We start from the raw sequence: 17,621 nt of genomic DNA on the forward strand, positions 1-17,621 counted from the left end.
AGCCTTTATTGCTGAACTCGACTCCTTTGGCCATTACAGGTGGACTACAAGGCAGACGAGTGGCTGATGAAAAACATGGACCCCCTGAATGATAACGTCGCCACACTCCTGCATCAGTCAACAGACAAGTTTGTGGCTGAACTTTGGAAAGATGGTAAGCTTCATCATCACATCTCTGAACACATAAAGCAACCTAAGATAGGACAAGTGAACCATTTTTTCTTGAAGATACTTTTTTACATAACTGTCAGCTTTTTAGATAACAAGCACATTGGTTTGTCTCTAAATGAAGCTTACTAACAACATCTGTGTGCCTTATTGAGCCAGGCCTTCACGTTAATGACTGAATGTAACACCCCCTCCCCTCCCTGTCTCTCTCTCTGTGTTGTAGAGATTCAGACCATTCAAAGGGCTTCATTCTATGACAATGTCACTAGTCTGGATGAGCCAGCAGGTGAATGACTGGGTCATGCTGTAGCAGACCTGGGCATAAATAATAATTGACATAATTACCGTTAAAGATAATGATTTTTAACTATCAACAAACCTTAAGTGTTCTGGTGTATTTTTGCCCAGATCTGGTTGTACATGTCATGCTTCAGCCGGTGCTCTGTCTTTCATAGCTACTGTGGCTCCCATTTGCTTCCAGGCTGCATGGCTCCCTTGTCTCAGCCAAAGCAGTAGTGCCTGATTCCTTAAAAATGAAAGTAGACTACAGTCATCTGCTCCCTCTGGTTGAGGTAGTTTGCTTTAATTTGTTTAAGCATTTTTGTAGGCTGATGTTGGTCTTGTGATCTCTGTGTGGTCAAATAGCCCTGAAGCAAACTACCTAGCACAGCTGTGTGGAGTCTTCAGAGCCTGTGTCTGTTTTTGTCCCTTTTCTGTGATGTGATATATTCACGAGCAAATTAAGGATTCAAAGTTCGGCAGAAGAAAATTTAATGACATTAATTCCCCGCTTTCCTCCTTCCTGGACAGGTTCACAGTAGCAGGAAAGTGAAACCAGATGTCAGTGTTTTCTTTGGCTCTGAGCTCAGACGGCAGACATATGGAGGGTCCAAACAACAAACCATAGATCACTGCAGTTTAAGTGTTAAAGCTTTGACAGTCTGCTGGTCTGAGAATGCATGATTAAAATTAAGTGAACATTAATAAGTGGAAAAGTATATCTTTACTTGAGTTTAAATCCGTAACTCATGAGCTGTGCTAAAGTACGTCTTCTTCTGACATTACTGGCCACTTATTAAGATGCACTATGCTAATGCTGCTTTTTACGTTATAAATGTACAGAACAAAAAATGAAAAGGGCACTCTAACAGTAACTGTCTACTACATGTAGCCCTCAAAGATCTTCAAGTATTCAAATCTTCATTCAAGTAAACCTGAGTATGCACTAGTGTTTTCATTTAAGTGTTTGCACTTTTTTTTTTTTAGGAGAAACAGCACAGCAACTTTACAAACCTGGTTTAAAAATGGCCCTTTAAGTATTAACTGTCCAGGTTTTTTAACCAGAGGACAAATTATCACAGTGGTCCTCACCTCTCAAGTAATAACCAAAGCCAGTCATCAAACTCACCATATGTGTTTGACTGAAGAGGTCAGGATGCTGGATGAGAAAAGCTAGAATGAGCTGATTCATTTCTTCCTTTGGAACTTCACTTTGTTTTTCACTCTTGACAAAACTCTTACAAACTATTTTCCTCACCAAATTACAGATAATTTTAGCAATAAACTACTTGGAAAACAAACAAACAACGCTTCCTTAGATTTTCAAGAGACTTTTTTCAAATATGTTGTTTTATTCAACTAAAACCCAAAGACATAAAATACCATGCAAAGCAAGGCCAGAAAAAACACCAAGATCTCAGGTTTGTGTCCAGTTGTGGCCTCTGTGGCCAAATTTCTTTAACATGAAAGATGCTACCATGGGACTGTCACCAGTGATGGGCAAGTTACTGGAAATAAGTAGTTACATTTGCTTGTTCATATTATTTAAACTAGGGCCCAATGATTATGGATTTTTTTTTTTGGGGGGGGGGGGGGGGGGGGTGCAGATATTAGAGAATAACAGATTTTGATAATATTGGTTTTTCTCTTTACTTAACTTTCTAAATGCTGTTGACTGTCAAAAAGCTGATCATTCTTTTGTATGCATTTTATTGAGGTGGTAGTGGTGTTGGTGTGAGGAGCATCATACTGAGGAATCTGTGATATTCTTCTAACCCCACTTACACGCACCAGAGAGTCAAAATATTAGGAATGCCTCTTACATCAACAGCAACACTCTCAATAATAAACATAAAGAGAGCATCATCTCTCTGACAGTGTTAACAACATTTACAAAGTCATACATTTACTGAAGTAGAATTCATGGTAGAGAATTATTGGTGTGCATTAAATTGCACAGATATGTCTAATGAAGTAGTCAGTGAGTGTATTTACAAATGATTAATTGTATTATTATCTGTAGGTAATAGGTAAGTGGATGGGCACAGTCAAGTCACTGGTAAAAGACTATTTGAAATTCTCCTCTCTAAACGTGCATTCACATTTTCTCTTCTCTATCTTTCTGAACTGTGAGGTCATAAATCCCTGTGTTGCTGCTGACTTGGCTGAAGTTTAGAGCTAGCTAACGTTAAGCTAGGTTATCTTAACTTTAGCTTGCTAACATAAACAGATCAGCATGACCAACACAGTGAGGCACGTCATGACCCATGGACAAGTCTAGTTATAAACTTACCATTGTGGCAAATCATTGTATTCAACAAATTTGATGCCTTGCCAAGCTGCTCTGGGCTCTAGTTCACTTTGCTGTACGGAGGTAGTTAGGGAGCATATGGTATGAAAGGAGTCGGCGTGACCTCTACTAGATAAATAATAGAATGCAGACATCATCTCTAAGTAAAGCCCAGTCGTATTTCCTGAACTTTATTAGTAAAAATGCAAGTGCTAACATCTGCATCTGTTGGTCAACTTTTGGCTTATTAACAATTATTTTAAATAGGCTATAAAAAGCCTATTTAAAAGTTGGTTGGCCGTTAAATCTATCGGGCCCTATTTAAAACCAGCTTAGTTACTAATTTATTTACAGCAGTATAAAAGGGAATAGTTGTGTGGGAAAGTATTTTAAGAATTTCTTTAATTAGTGTCAGTTTCTTTTTAATTAGTTACCTAAAGTCAACCGTCTCACTTGACATGGGCAGCGTGCTGTCAACAAGAAACCTGTCATCCACTCTGTTTAGTCCTGTTTTACTGATAATGCTGCCGTGGGTGTTTTAAAATCAAGCTCTGTCTGTTTGGATGGAGCTGATCCTCCTTGTTCTGCTGAGCTAATATGAGCGGCACTTAGGTCCCCTGTGCTAGCAGCATTGGGCTCTCAGTCTAAAAGTGAAAGTGTGCTGTTTGGCTAAGTGCTTTTATGAGATTAGAATTACTATTCTTGGCAGTGGACAAAGTTTTACCTCCTCTCCATAGACTTAAACACTCTGCTATATACTTGTCCTTTTTACCTTGAGGAGGTGAAAGTCGTGGTGGTATTTCCCAGACAGAACGCCTGCATGATCATCAGCCTGATTGTGTGTTTACTGCATGTTATATTCGTTCTCCCAGGATGCTATTATGCTGGTGTTAAAGAAACCTCGCCTGCTGAACTGGATCTCAGTAAACCTTTATGTTATGTAGGTGTCAGCTTCTACAGAGTTTTAAGGAGTAACAAGTGCTTTTAAATTTCTGTAACTGTAACAGCATTATTGAATTTAAAAGGAACCAATAGGTACATAATAGTTGTGGAGTTACAATAACGTATTAAGCCCCACTTTTGGCTCCTACCAAGCATTGTCTCATGTCCATTATGATCAGCATAGTGTTTATGAATCGTTGCATTTAAACTTAATCTAATCTCTTAATGTATATTATATTAAAGATGGTGCTTCTTTGAAAGGCAACACAAGAAAAAGAGCCCTGTATTTACAGGTCTGTAGGCTAGAGGGTGGATAGGGGAAATGCTCTCTATCCATCTACTAGCTGGTAGTGACAGTTTATTTGTTGTTAGCCTTGTATTGTTTGACAGTTGTGTGTAATGTCTTATTCATCCATCTGCTCTTTGTCATGTTGCTACGTTATGTCATGTTACCAGTGCTCTTTACAAATTGTGTCTCACCCCATGAAGTTTACCCACACTAACAAGTTCTCTCCATTTTACCCTTACAGTTGATCGTATTGTGGGCCTGGACCAGGTAGCAGGGATGAATGAGACAGCTTTCGGTGCCACCTACAAAACGAAAAAGGGCATGTTTAGAACAGTGGGACAGCTGTATAAGGAGTCACTCACCAAGCTCATGGCTACACTGAGGAACACAAACCCCAACTTTGTCCGCTGCATCATCCCCAACCACGAAAAAAGGGTAAATATATCATCTACTAAAACCTTTTCGTAATTTCTAACCTTTTAGAGTTGTCCTCTATAAATTAATTATTGTGTTCAGACTGTTTTTGTACAGTTCTCTTAAATAGTAAAAACTATTTAAAAGAAATCAACAAATATTAAACATACTTTTTGGGGGGATAAATTTGCCTTTTGCTTTCAGGCGGGTAAACTGGAGCCTCACCTGGTTTTGGACCAGCTCAGGTGTAATGGCGTCCTTGAAGGAATTCGAATCTGCAGACAGGGCTTCCCCAACCGCATCGTCTTCCAGGAGTTCAGACAGAGGTGACAGTGAACAAAAATCGTTCCTTACTTTGTATTTTAGACCGAGGACAAGTTATTAAGCTTTGCTTTGTATTTATGTTCTCTTTTGTTCACAGGTATGAAATCCTGACACCCAATGCCATTCCAAAGGGGTTCATGGACGGGAAACAGGCCTGTGAAAGAATGGTAGAGCACTTTTATATATACTATTTAAGTTTAGGAATTAATAGAGGGGATTCTGCTGAGCTATTGAATTTGAAAAAGTGAAAGGTAGCCCACTGACAGCAAACAGTTAAGATCAGTAAAATCAACATGTAGTTAAACAAAAGTTTTGTAAGCAAAGGGTTTGAAAAACAGAAGTTATTGTTAGTGGACCTGCATTTATGTAAATAAAGTAAACAATCAGGTACATCAATTTACCCCATCCTTTTATTGATTCAAGAGTGCTTTATTGATTTTTGAGTAAAGCAAAATTTGAGTTAAAGCATCTGCTGTGTCTTTATTTGATCAATAAAGAGTCTTTTTAGTCTTCCCTTCATTTTGGGGAAAAAAAAAACATTTTCTCAATCTACAAATAATAAAAAAAGGGCCAATTAAACCCACAGAGGTCATTTTTTAACCTTCATGTTTCATTTTTTAGATCCAAGCTTTGGAGTTGGACCTGAATCTTTTCCGCATTGGTCAGAGTAAGATCTTCTTCAGAACTGGAGTCCTGGCGCACCTGGAGGAGGAGAGAGATCTGAAGATCACTGACATCATCATCTACTTCCAGTCCATGTGCAGGGGATATCTGGCACGCAAGTGAGTATTTCTTCTGAATATTTGTGTATTTGTGTGTGTGTGCTTGGAAACTAAAGATAGGTTTGAGTGATTCAACTGCTAAACATCAGAATAAACCATCCAGAAATGTTCATGTGTCAGTACACTTTTTTATTCTCATGAACCTTTGGCTCTTTCTAGTGATGCCCACATTTTAACATCTCTAACCTCCCATAGGGCTTTTGCTAAGAAGCAGCAGCAGCTGAGTGCACTAAAGGTCCTCCAGAGGAACTGTGCTGCTTACCTGAAGCTGCGACACTGGCAGTGGTGGAGACTTTTCACCAAGGTAAGAACCTGACAGCTACCTAGTCTGACAGAGTAACTGATGAGTGTCAGACAGATTATCAGGCTCTACATCTTTGTCTCACGTGACAATCTGAGCATTTTTACAACTGAAAATGTCCCCAATCAAATTAAGACTTTAAAGACTAGAATGTAGTTTCCTAGAGAAAAATAAGCTTTAAAAGATTAAAACAGTCCAACGTTTGAATTGAGGCAGAGGTGATACTGATTCTGATCACGTGCACACGTGCATGTTTACTGTGCTTTCAACTGGCTAAAGCAAATAATTAGTTTTTAACAAGCAATGTATTTTCATGGGTTAAAGTTCTCCGTCACCGCGACGGATTTCCGGGGGGGGGGGGCTGGCTACATGTTACTTATTGACGTCTCTGTGAAGTTGATGTACTGTTGAAGAAGACAGGGTTGGGGTTATAGTACACCATGGATCTCTAACTTGCGGCCAGCAGGAAGATATTTTGTGGCCCCCATTGACATCAAAGTGTAGTGTTAGTGCAGCCCGCACCTTTTACACACGCACACTACAGCCTCAGTCACAAAAATCCACCAGTTTCTGCTGCCAATCAACAACACTGCAGCTTTAAAGCCAACAAAAGGCTCAATTTATATTATATCTATAATATGAATAAGCATTAAGCGAAAAGAACAATTAAAACAGGTGCCTAAACCCACAAATGCGTTTGATTAACACACTGCAGCCGACAAAACACGCTTTTTTGATGTCTTCATAATGAACAACTTCTGGTTGTTATGGTTGAGGGCAAAGGCATCAGTAACTTCTGCTTGGTCCAGGGCTCGGGTTCTGTCTGAGTTTAGTGCCAGCAGTACTTAGGCTACCAGGGTGCTGGTCTGAGAGTCTCCGCTGCTGTTTTTCAACTCATTCTTTAAACGACGCAGACATGAGGACCTGCGATCACAGCTCACTGATGTGACAGGAAGGGTCAGAGATACAGATAGGAGTTTAAATAAGTCTATAAAGGCATCCAGAGGTTTTTGCCTTGTAAAACCAAACTTCTCCTGAGTGTGATAAAACAGCTGTGCTCAGGATGACAAATGTTTTCCCTGTGTAATTGTCCCTCAGCCACAAATGCAGACATCGTATCTCGCTTTGGTGAGTGACTCAGTTCAATCTCTCTTCTGATTTAATCCCTGATTATTACAATCTATAATGCCAAAGTAATATCAACTAATTTTATTTACATATGTTTTAATTTTATGTCAGCAAGAATTGAAATTATGGTCTTGATCACTTAAGTTTAAACAGGACATGGTTTATAAATCCTGTGGCGTATTTAACTCCAGTTCTCATCAAACAGTAAAAATTCCTCTCACAACGATAAAAACAAAACTTTATAACGGAACATTTAATCCTAATCTGGACACAGGCATGAAACATGAGGCATGAGAGGTCGGCTCCAGTTCATGACGCGTGCAGGGACATTAATGTGTTTCTTGATAACCCTGAGGAAGGTAACAAGCTTAAATGCACCTGTTCGATAAAGTTGATCTCTAAAGAGCAACTATTACTGAAGCTTTATGTCTCCACATTGGTAGAATATGTCACAGGAAAGATAAACACCGTATGAATGCTTTTCTGGTTTGTGCTTTTCAAAGTAAAAGCCCGGTTTAGCATTTCTATAGAGAAACTCCGTTCACTTGTACAGGATGCTTTTATTTTGAATGGTTCCTGACAAACTTCCACTGTACACTGAATCAAGTTGCTTTTAGGGGGGTTTACTGAGGTAAAACTTATGAAGAAGGACAGGGCTTTGAGAGCAGGGAGATGCGGCTGACGCGCAGAAAACTTGCGCCCTGTGTGAAAGCCGCAACGGCGGGAACCAGAGCAGACACACGCGGCGCACGCAAGCAGCAAAACACGCTCCCAGTCCTTCCATTTTGACACTGGAAGTAAAAAACAAAACTTCTTGTGAGCCTTTAACTCATGCACAGCACTTACAAATGCTGTGCTCTCTGGAGGTGTTTGTTAGTTGGGAGTGCAGCATGAATCCCCTCCTGTGCATTCAGTTTCAGTCTTATGAAAATGTAATTCAAACGGGGCAAATTAGTAACCTTGCAAAGCAGATGGATATGCCCATTTTCCTTGTTTTTCACAGGCGAATCCATCTTGCAAAGCTCCCATCTGAACCGTTTGGGCCCTGTTAGAAAGTGACAGGACCAATCAGCGACGAGGGGCAGTACTTTCAGGCGCAGCAGGGTCGTGACATAAACAAGCAGCAGCAAGAGCTGGTGCAGTTATGGAGGAAGAGATTAGCGTGGATGCTGCCAAAGCACCAGTTTTATCAGAATTTGACGATATTTCTTTGATAAAAGAAGAACAAAGAACAGCAGTGAGTTGTTTTCTTTCCAAAAACGACAAAAGCCGAGTACTTACATGTCTGTAGTCGTCATGTTTCGCGTTAGTCCTCAGTAGCTGCACACGCGCCGCTTAATAGTGGCTACGTCATGTGTTTTGTTGCTCTTATTGGCCCGTAGAGATGTGACAGACAGAACGTTCACCCAATCACACTTTTTTAAAACCTCTGCCTTTTCTCAAACGTTTCCTATTGAAGCTTTCCTAGATGGATGTGTGAAACAAATCCATCTGGCGTGTCAGGTTGGCAAATTAGACAATGACAGCGCCGCCACATCAGCGCAATACCACCATTGTGCTGAAAATGACATTCACCTTGAGTAATGCTTGTCAGAAAATTACAGTTTTCATTACGTCAGAGCTTTGAGAGCTGGGGGCAGCATGAAATTTGCTGTAGGCGACCGCTATGTTATTGAAATGAAGGGAAAACCCAAGGGACAATCAAGATCTAAAAACATTCAGTATGAAAGAGTAGACTTTTCCATTTTAGTCAGTAGCATCAAGTAAAAAAAACAAACAGATAATGTTGTTCAAAATCATAATTGGCATATGTTGATTTAAGCAGTCCTAGATTAACTCTTATAAATTATTTTTATTACTTGAATTCATGAACTTTGTGCTGCTTATCAGGGTTCAGGTCACATTCATTTTATGGACACAGATTGTTTCAAATTCTTGTCAAGACATTCTGCCATAGAAGTGTCATTTGGTTTGGTAGCTTGATCAAATCAAATCATTGTTATTTATATAGCACTTTACACACAACACGGTTGATCCAAAGTGCTTTACAGAAAACAACATTAAAGGAGTGAAAAGAAGCAGAAAGAAATTAGTCAAATTTAAATTTTAGCTTGATGGTTTTGTCTCTGTCCTTTTTAGGTGAAGCCTCTGCTGCAGGTCACCAGGCAGGAGGAGGAGATGCAGGCCAAAGATGAGGAGCTGATAAAGGTGAAGGAGAGACAGCTAAAAGTGGAGAATGAGCTAGTGGAGATGCAGAGGAAACACCAACAGGTAAACTTCTAGTTTACCCTTTTGCAAACTCCATGAACCATGACAGAGTCATAAGACTTTTGCTTTTTCGCTGTAGGAATAAATATTGATTTATAAATTAATTGATTGAAATAAGTTTACAGAAATTGAAATATGCCTAACATTATTTCAGTTATATGTTCTCTTCTCTTGCACATAAGAGCCCTGATCCATCTTTTCAAAATGTTCCCTTCATACAGCTCCTCGAAGAGAAGAACATTCTTGCAGAGCAACTCCACGCTGAGACAGAGCTATTTGCAGAAGCTGAAGAGATGAGAGTCCGTCTACTGTCCAGGAAGCAAGAGTTGGAGGAGATCCTTCATGATTTAGAGTCGAGGGTGGAGGAGGAGGAGGAGAGGAACCAGAGCATGCAGAATGAGAAGAAGAAGATGCAGTCACACATCCAGGTTTATATTTTTCATCATCATAAACCTATCTGCTGTTTTCATTGCTATATTTGTTTTTGATCTCCCCACATAAATCACTCAACAATACTTGCTTAACAATTCAAGAGCTGAAAATCAAAATGTAAGATTTTTTTGTAGTAGAATTTTTCCATTTAAGTATTTCTCAAGTTTACAGATGGCCTGAAGTGGGAGCGTAATGCAAAATTGTGTTCACCAATCAGGGTGTTTTTGCTAAAAAAGTAACAAAAGGAATATGAGACAAGAAATTTGAGATAAGAAGGCTTTTTAACAGGATAATCTCTGTAAAATTAGTGAAATATATGAGGAAAACTTTACATTAAAATGCTTTTCTTGCCTTTTTTGCCCTTTTCTCTTTCTGATGTTATTGTAAATGTGAAGTTTTTGCAGGTAGGGTTTTCTGTTGTTTGACTTTTGTTCAATTTGTTGTTTGTGTTTATTTTTCTGTCTTCAGGACTTGGAGGAGCAGCTTGATGAAGAGGAAGCTGCAAGACAAAAACTTCAGCTGGACAAAGTGACAGCTGAAGCAAAGATCAAGAAAATGGAGGAGGACATTCTCCTTCTAGAGGACCAGAACTCAAAGTTCCTCAAGGTGAAGGGATTTCAGGATTTCATCTTCAAATTATTGCTCATAGAAGAACCACAAAGTTGAACTGACCTTTTAAATTGGGAACATTAGAATTACGTGATGGACTATGTGATAGTTTGATTGTCATGGCAGCATCATTTATTTCTTGCTAGTTTGGTATCTTTATAGTAACCTTCAGCTCTCTGTTTTGTGGTTGTTTTGAAACATTCAGTTCAAGCTATTCTCTTTTTACCCAACAGGAGAAAAAGCTGCTGGAGGACAGGATTAGTGAGATGACCTCCCAGCTGACAGAGGAGGAGGAGAAAGCAAAGAACCTCGGCAAAGTCAAGAACAAGCAGGAGATGATGATGGTCGACCTGGAGGGTGAGTGACTCTGTAACTGACTAGGAAGAACAGGGAACATTTATGAGAAAGGGGCACAAAGTAAACAAAAATACAGACCACGTTAGAGTGGAACACACAGGTCAGATAAAGGCCATGCACTGTGATTGTGCATCAGCCCTAATTGTGCCAACTGCACATGGTTAACCCTTAGATTCAAGTGTCTTTTCTTACAGGTGTTTTGGTAGAGCTGCATGAGTTATTGATTTCAGGCAAAACAAATAACTTAAATTCCTGCCATGCATCAAACTATTTGTCCGACAACGACAATAAAATCTTTGTCTTTTCTGTTGAAATGTTTGAAAAAACACTTCAAAACATTTAAGAGTTAATGAGCTCTAAAGCAGCTTTTCTGAACACCATTATTGGGTCAGAGTGTAGGTAATTAGCTGTTTGTGGTTTTGTACTTTCTGTGACCTCTATGTGATCCCAAGAACCCCTGCAGTAACTTTAGAATTTGTTCATCCATTCAAGATCAACTTTAGCCTAACATTTGTGTTGCTTTGTTTGTCTTTTGGTTAGTGACAAGTTTGTTCATGCATTTAATTTTTACATGATCCTGTCCTCTTGCAGAGCGCTTAAAAAAGGAGGAGAAAACACGGCAGGAGCTGGAGAAAGCCAAACGCAAACTAGAGGCTGAGACAACTGACCTGCAGGACCAAATTGTCGAGCTTCAGGCTCAGATCGAGGAGCTGAAGATCCAGCTAACCAAAAAGGAAGAGGAGCTGCAGACCTCTCTCGCCAGGTCAGTAAAAGAGATAAAAGCAAGTCTGTACAAGTTCTGAGAACAGGAAGGATTATTTTTCTCCTTCATGTCGTATTTACCATGGAACACTGATACCTCTACCAGTTTTTTTTTCTTTTTTCTTTTGCTAATCAATCCCAGAGTTAGTCTTGAAAGAGATCAAATATTTAATTTGATAATGAACTAAACCTCCTGGGCTTATCTTCGCCTTAGATTTTTATTCTCTACACACAGTTCCTTCTTACATGTTGATGAAAGCGCAAAATATAAATAAAAAAATAAAAAGAATAAATTAATGAAATTCAACAGTAACTGGAGGAAGAAACTTCCATGTGGTTAAGGGGTAACTTAGGTACTAACTTATAGAACCATGATCTGAGTAGAAAAAAGAGGAAATACTTATGAAAAAAATGATCTTCAAAAAATGTTCTGTCAGTCTGTTTTTGTGGCAAATCAAATGTTTAAAAAATGTTATGATTTTTCAGGTAGCTGAGTGGCTTAGATATGTTGATGGAAGGATTTTTAGAAAAGTCAGTTGACGATTTGAATGCCCAGTCTCTACTTGCAGAACCAGAGCCGCTCAAAGTGAGCAGGCAATGTTGAACTCTATAACCTCTTTATATTTACATATTTATCTAATTTATTTTACACTATCTAATTGCTTACTCATAGCTGTCAAAGTGTCAGGCATCAAGATTCTGCCTTTTATTGGCATTGAAGATGCAAAGAAAAGTAACTCCTGTTTCTTTGTTTTTTTTAACTAAAAGCTTTGCCTCACTGAAATATGTTTCAGGACTACAAATCTGAGCTGAAGTGGTAAAGCATCGCTGTCAGGTTTCTTGCTCTTTTAACACAATATTGTTCAACTTCACTGATGTGCTTTTACAAGTGCAGTAAATACCATCTCCATGACAACTGCACTCCACTGTTGAACAGCCAAGTCAATAGGAAAACCTAAAATAGATGTTACAACCCACAGACGAGCACCGAGTCCACTCTGACACTCTGCAGTCACTAGTTTCTTCTCTTCTCTGCTCGCTGTTTACAGCTGCAGTGTTTTCCTTCAGTGACATTCACTGAAACCTTTCATCTCGAAGGCAGCCGTGTCTGATTACAGGAAAATTGATGCTCTCAGTCTGGAGGCTTGCTTTTGTTTTCTCCACATAAAGCAAAGAAGAACTGGGCTGGTGCAGGCTGTCATTTCACAGTTGATTTTTTATTGTCATAGGATTTCTGGAGGATTTCTGATTGTGAAAACATTTATGGCTGTTTAAAAGGAATTTCTTACCACTTTTTCTCCTGCCAAAAATATTTTCCGTATTTATGTCAGTCCTACATTTTTCCTGATTTTCCACACATTGGGGAAAATATCCTCAGCAACACATTTGGTGAATTATTTAACTATTATCACTGCATGCAGATGAGGTAAACAGCTGTGGAGATGTTGCCCTGAAGGTCAGCTGAAGTTGTTTTAACACGGTTTCTTTGCGGTTTCATCCTTGCAACAGGCAAACGGTTCATACTGTAAAGTCTGTCTGAGTTGATTTCACACACAGAACTCATCAGTTTAGTCACGGCCTCAGATCATTAAGCTTTCATTAAACTTGATGAGCCTCATTTTGAAACCAGCTGCTATTCTCAGAACAGCTGTATTATCTTTGTTTGGAAAAGGGAATTATTGTTATAAGGGAGTCATTAGTGCTTTTAATCAAGACCGTGGCGTTGTGTATATTTTATAACTGAATCATAATGACACTCAGTGTGTTTTTAATCTGAGGCTCTTTACTTAAAAGTGGAGCTTTACAGAAGTGATACAGTCAGCTTGATTTTTACTTTGCTTCACCTCCCTCAGCAAACAAATCAGTCATTACAGTGTTTATCTTATACCAGAGGACACTCACATTTATCATGTGGAGAGCTTCAGCAGTGAATAGTTCACCACACTGCCACCATGTGTGCATCAGTGGTCATAATGCAGTTTTGAAATATGATGTCACATTTATGCCAAAATATCCACAAAAATTTAAGAAATGCAAAAGAAAATGACAAAATAAAATGAAATATATACTTCTTCACTGCTTAATACTCAAGTACATTTAAATAACTCAGAAAACTGAGAACTGTTAAGACTGCAGTAACCGCTGTTAGATATTGAAATGCCAATAAAAAATAAATGCTAAAAAATGGTGAATGTAAGTCCCATGTAAGGTTGTGGTTTGATTGTTAATTACAGATAGTGACGTAACCTGCTGCAGTCCTGAAATTTTTGGTCAGTTTTTTTTTTTTAAATGAACATCCATGAGAGATAATCCCCAAATTCATTTTTCAAAGAAAAAATATTAGTATCTGCTAAAAATCATTATCAGCAGGTCAGATAAAAATTAGGAATTAGCCTATCAAATTGGAATGATTGCATCTCTGTTATTTCAAGAGTAATTAAGCCCTGGACTTTCAGCTGAGGTGTCCCTACCCTGTAATTTCAACAAATGCCTTTAGAACATCATTGAAAGGACTGGGACAGAGATTTATTGGACCTACCCTCCTTCCTGTCGCCTCTTATCAGCCACAACATAATTCAGTCCTCGCTGCCTTTAGATTTTATTATTAGTGATAACCTCATAACCATTTAAGGAATACTTGTCACATGCTACCTAAGTGTTAACTGATGAAAAAAAGGCAGATAAGCAAGAAAACAATGATATATATGGCCATGTAGAAGATACAAGACACACGACAAAAGCAGGTATACTGTTGACCACATTTCAGATAAACATGGTTCATTCACAATGTTTGGCTTCAGAATTACATTACGTACAATCCATGAGTTTCACTGTGACACCCCTGATTGGTGGAGCTGTGAATTTCAGCTATGGGCTGCTATGAGTGAAGTTGGCAGTCATGTAAAAAGTGGATGATAACTGTTTTACTCTGTGATGAAACATCCACCATATACCTACGTCCCAGTGGATCAGACCAGCCAGTTGAAATCTCTCAAAAATGTATATGCAGTGGACGGTTTTAACCTGTAGAGGGCAGTTTAGTGCACATTTTAAACAAAAACAGAGAATCTAACAGAGGCCACGTTAACCGAATATTCTCCGTCATTGACGGATTTTTTGGAAGGATGACAGAGAATTTTGAAGGCTGTCTGTCATTTTAATGGACTGGAATGATGAGGATGAGCCTCCATTTCAGCACACACACAGAGACAGAAGCATAGACCTGTTCCATTTTGCACACATGGACTATCAAGGAAGTTATTTAATCTAATAAAAAATCTTGTTGCCAGTGGGCTCTGTCACTGACCTCGACACCGTAGATTAGTGAAAGTGCATCAGTCTCCGTGCTTACAGCACTGAGAGGCTGCTGCAGGTGTCTCAGTCACAGCGGGATACAGGTCGGCATGCAAAGTGTTAAGGCCTTTGCACAATGAATCCGTTTCATGTTGTTCTAATCATGTCTCCAAAATTGTTGTTTATTGTCATTCCATTTTTTTCAGAACAGGTTAGATTTTGTGCGAAATTTCGTATCAGTCCAAGTGATTTGAATGGGTGATTGATGATTCAAAATAGTTCCCGCTGCCTCCATCTCTTGCTTGCTCACCACCACCCAACCCGACCCGACCCTCTCTCCCTCTCTCACCAAAACCTCACTTTAAACACCGAAGTTTGCTCATTTATCATGTGGATATCAACCATGAAAATACAACAGAGAGATGGGTGAATGATGATTCAGATCAGCAGCTGTTGCTTTATTCTCTCTTGCTCACTCACCCCCACCCGACCACTCCCCATCTCTCTCCCTCTCTCGCACCAAAACCTCACTTTAAACACTGTAGTTTGCCTGTGTATTATGTGGATACCAACCATGGAAATATAACAGATAAAGACATACATTTATAGCCTACTCACAGGTCATAACAGAGACAGAATTAAAAAAAATTGTTCGCCATCTCTCCAACTTGTCTCACTGCTATGACGTATAAGCGTGTGCTGTATGAAGCTCTCTGTCAGGATGGATGGGATTTTAGCGGGATTTTAAAGAAGAGACAGAGACACAGGCCCACAGTACGAAACAATTTGCCACATTCTACGAATTTTCACAGTCAGGGCAAATACAAACGAGTGTGTGACGTTTTTCAGATTACGCCTCTTTGGAGCAGACAAAAATGCGCACGGCTCCACAGTGCAGCCTTTTAACAACTTATCAGCTATGGCCGACTAACTACAACATCTTGACATTAAAAATACCCTTAAAACTACAGGGGATATCTTGAATGGCGCTGTTCACAGTTGCTTGCTTGAAGACAGGGATTGTTGCTCCGCTGCCACTGCGTAAAAAATGGCGAGGAGTAAACGCTGTGTTCATCTTTCTCTCGGTGCCATTAAAACTGCATAACCTGAAAGATTGTTCTTTAAATATTAGTTGGGAAATGGTGCTTCATTAATTAAACGCTACTAATAAAGTCATATTGAATTATATTATATTACAGATATTAGAGAGAAAATTATAATGACGGATTATAAAATGGTATGACAGAATTTTTATGACCTTTTCTGTCAAAATGACAGACAACAAAAAAGTCCAGCGCAACCTCTGGAATCTAAATACTCTGATAAAATACTAGGAGCTGATCAATACTACCTAATACCAGTATACATAGGTTTTCTATTGAAAAAAGTGCCCGACCTGAATTCTCACACTGTACGAGTCTCCTTTTGATAAAAAAAAGTCTCACACACTGAGGATGAAGTGTTTCCAGTCATAACATTTCTGCTCTGACTGTGGGAGTGTCTGGAGTCGCATGACCAAAATGTCAATCATGTCAGAAATCCATCCAACCAGTCAGGAGCAGCTGGTCAGGCTGTGATTGGGTCACTGTGGGCTGTCATGGGCCTTCATATCCCCCTATACACAGCAGGACAAACAACACCCAATCCGACTGAAAGTGTGCATGACTTCCAAGTGTGTTGTGCAACTCAAAATTCATGGCTGAATTGAATGAAATGCACACAGTGTATGTCTGGCTTAAATGAACTTGTCAAGAGTGTCATGACACGGCTCAGAGCCTTGACAAAAAGAACGAGGAGACGTATGATTTAAACTTAAAACAAAATGATTTATTACAAAATATGAAATAGAGTAAAAAACTGGAATAAATAGCAACTAAACTAACAAAAGGTTTAACTAAACTAAAACAGTGCAAACGAGGTGTAGCAGAGCTGCAGGGTAGAGCAGAGCAGAGCAACGGGAGGGAAATTGATGGCCAGCTCTTATGCACCTGGTGGACTGGCCAGGTCCACCCAGGTGTGGCAAACCCCACCTCCTAACCTGCAGGGGAAAACAAGACACCAGTAAAGGGAAAACACACTAAACACTAGGAGGGCCTAGAGGCAGGAGGCTGTCACAAGAGTTAGTGTCAGTAAAGATTATTACTAATGAAAAAATAACCATCCTGATTTTATTACAAGTTACATTTACTCTTGAACATTTTATAAGATAACAAGTGACAAAGGTTTCTTCATTCAGATCCACAGCTGAAAGTCTAACCTGGTGGTGTTATCTAAAAAACTGAGTTGTCTCCTGTATCTCCTACAGGAGTGACGAGGAGACAGTCCAGAAGAACAACGCCTTAAAGCAGGTTCGGGAGCTGCAGGCGCAACTTGGTGAGCTTCAGGAGGACCTGGAATCAGAGAAAATGTGTCGAACTAAAGCTGAAAAACTCAAAAGGGACTTGAGCGAGGAGCTTGAGGCTCTAAAGACGGAGCTGGAGGACACGCTGGATACCACCGCTGCCCAACAGGAGCTCAGGTGATTGTTGAAACATTAACTCTTATGGGCCACAAGCAAGGTTCAGCAAATCTGTCATGAATATACAACTAATTGGTGATCCAGTCTTTAAAAAACTGAAGTTATGCCTTACAGAATAATTTGAATGTTTCTTACTGGAAGGTTTGTTTGTATTTTTTCAGATGGAGGATGCTGAGAACTTGTTGCCTGGGGATTTTTTTTTATCATTGAAAGTTAATTTAAAAATGTGATTTATCTGACAGAGATAGCAGAAATAATACATTAAAAAAATGTATCTGGTTTATAATGTTTTTCTCTTCCCAACCCTGAACTTCAGGTCAAAGCGAGAGCAGGAGGTGGCAGAGCTGAAGAAAGCCATAGATGAGGAGACCAAAAACCATGAGGCTCAGATTCAGGACATGAGACAGAGGCATGCTGCTGCACTGGAGGAACTGTCCGAGCAGCTGGAACAGGCCAAAAGAGTG

At 39.4% G+C, this 17,621-nt stretch overlaps 1 protein-coding gene across 4 annotated transcripts in view; it reads left to right on the forward strand.

Annotated features, from left to right (window-relative positions):
* The window catches only part of LOC121508069 (myosin-10-like), an 88,589-nt gene that overhangs the window by 61,928 nt on the left and 9,040 nt on the right, over positions 1–17,621 (forward strand). For 2 of the 4 annotated variants that reach the window (XM_041784568.1, XM_041784569.1), the window contains 14 exons: positions 40–154; positions 392–454; positions 4,210–4,403; positions 4,587–4,708; positions 4,804–4,873; positions 5,328–5,488; positions 5,684–5,792; positions 9,057–9,188; positions 9,407–9,613; positions 10,086–10,223; positions 10,460–10,583; positions 11,175–11,346; positions 16,945–17,157; positions 17,474–17,618. In XM_041784568.1, the coding sequence (XP_041640502.1) occupies positions 40–154; positions 392–454; positions 4,210–4,403; positions 4,587–4,708; positions 4,804–4,873; positions 5,328–5,488; positions 5,684–5,792; positions 9,057–9,188; positions 9,407–9,613; positions 10,086–10,223; positions 10,460–10,583; positions 11,175–11,346; positions 16,945–17,157; positions 17,474–17,618 (1,965 nt within the window). The remainder of the gene's footprint in view (positions 1–39; positions 155–391; positions 455–4,209; positions 4,404–4,586; positions 4,709–4,803; positions 4,874–5,327; positions 5,489–5,683; positions 5,793–9,056; positions 9,189–9,406; positions 9,614–10,085; positions 10,224–10,459; positions 10,584–11,174; positions 11,347–16,944; positions 17,158–17,473; positions 17,619–17,621) is intronic. The other 2 variants (XM_041784570.1, XM_041784571.1) reach the window with 1 other exon arrangement.

This window comes from Cheilinus undulatus, linkage group 4, assembly GCF_018320785.1.
Source record: "Cheilinus undulatus linkage group 4, ASM1832078v1, whole genome shotgun sequence".
Classification (NCBI taxonomy): domain Eukaryota; kingdom Metazoa; phylum Chordata; class Actinopteri; order Labriformes; family Labridae; genus Cheilinus; species Cheilinus undulatus.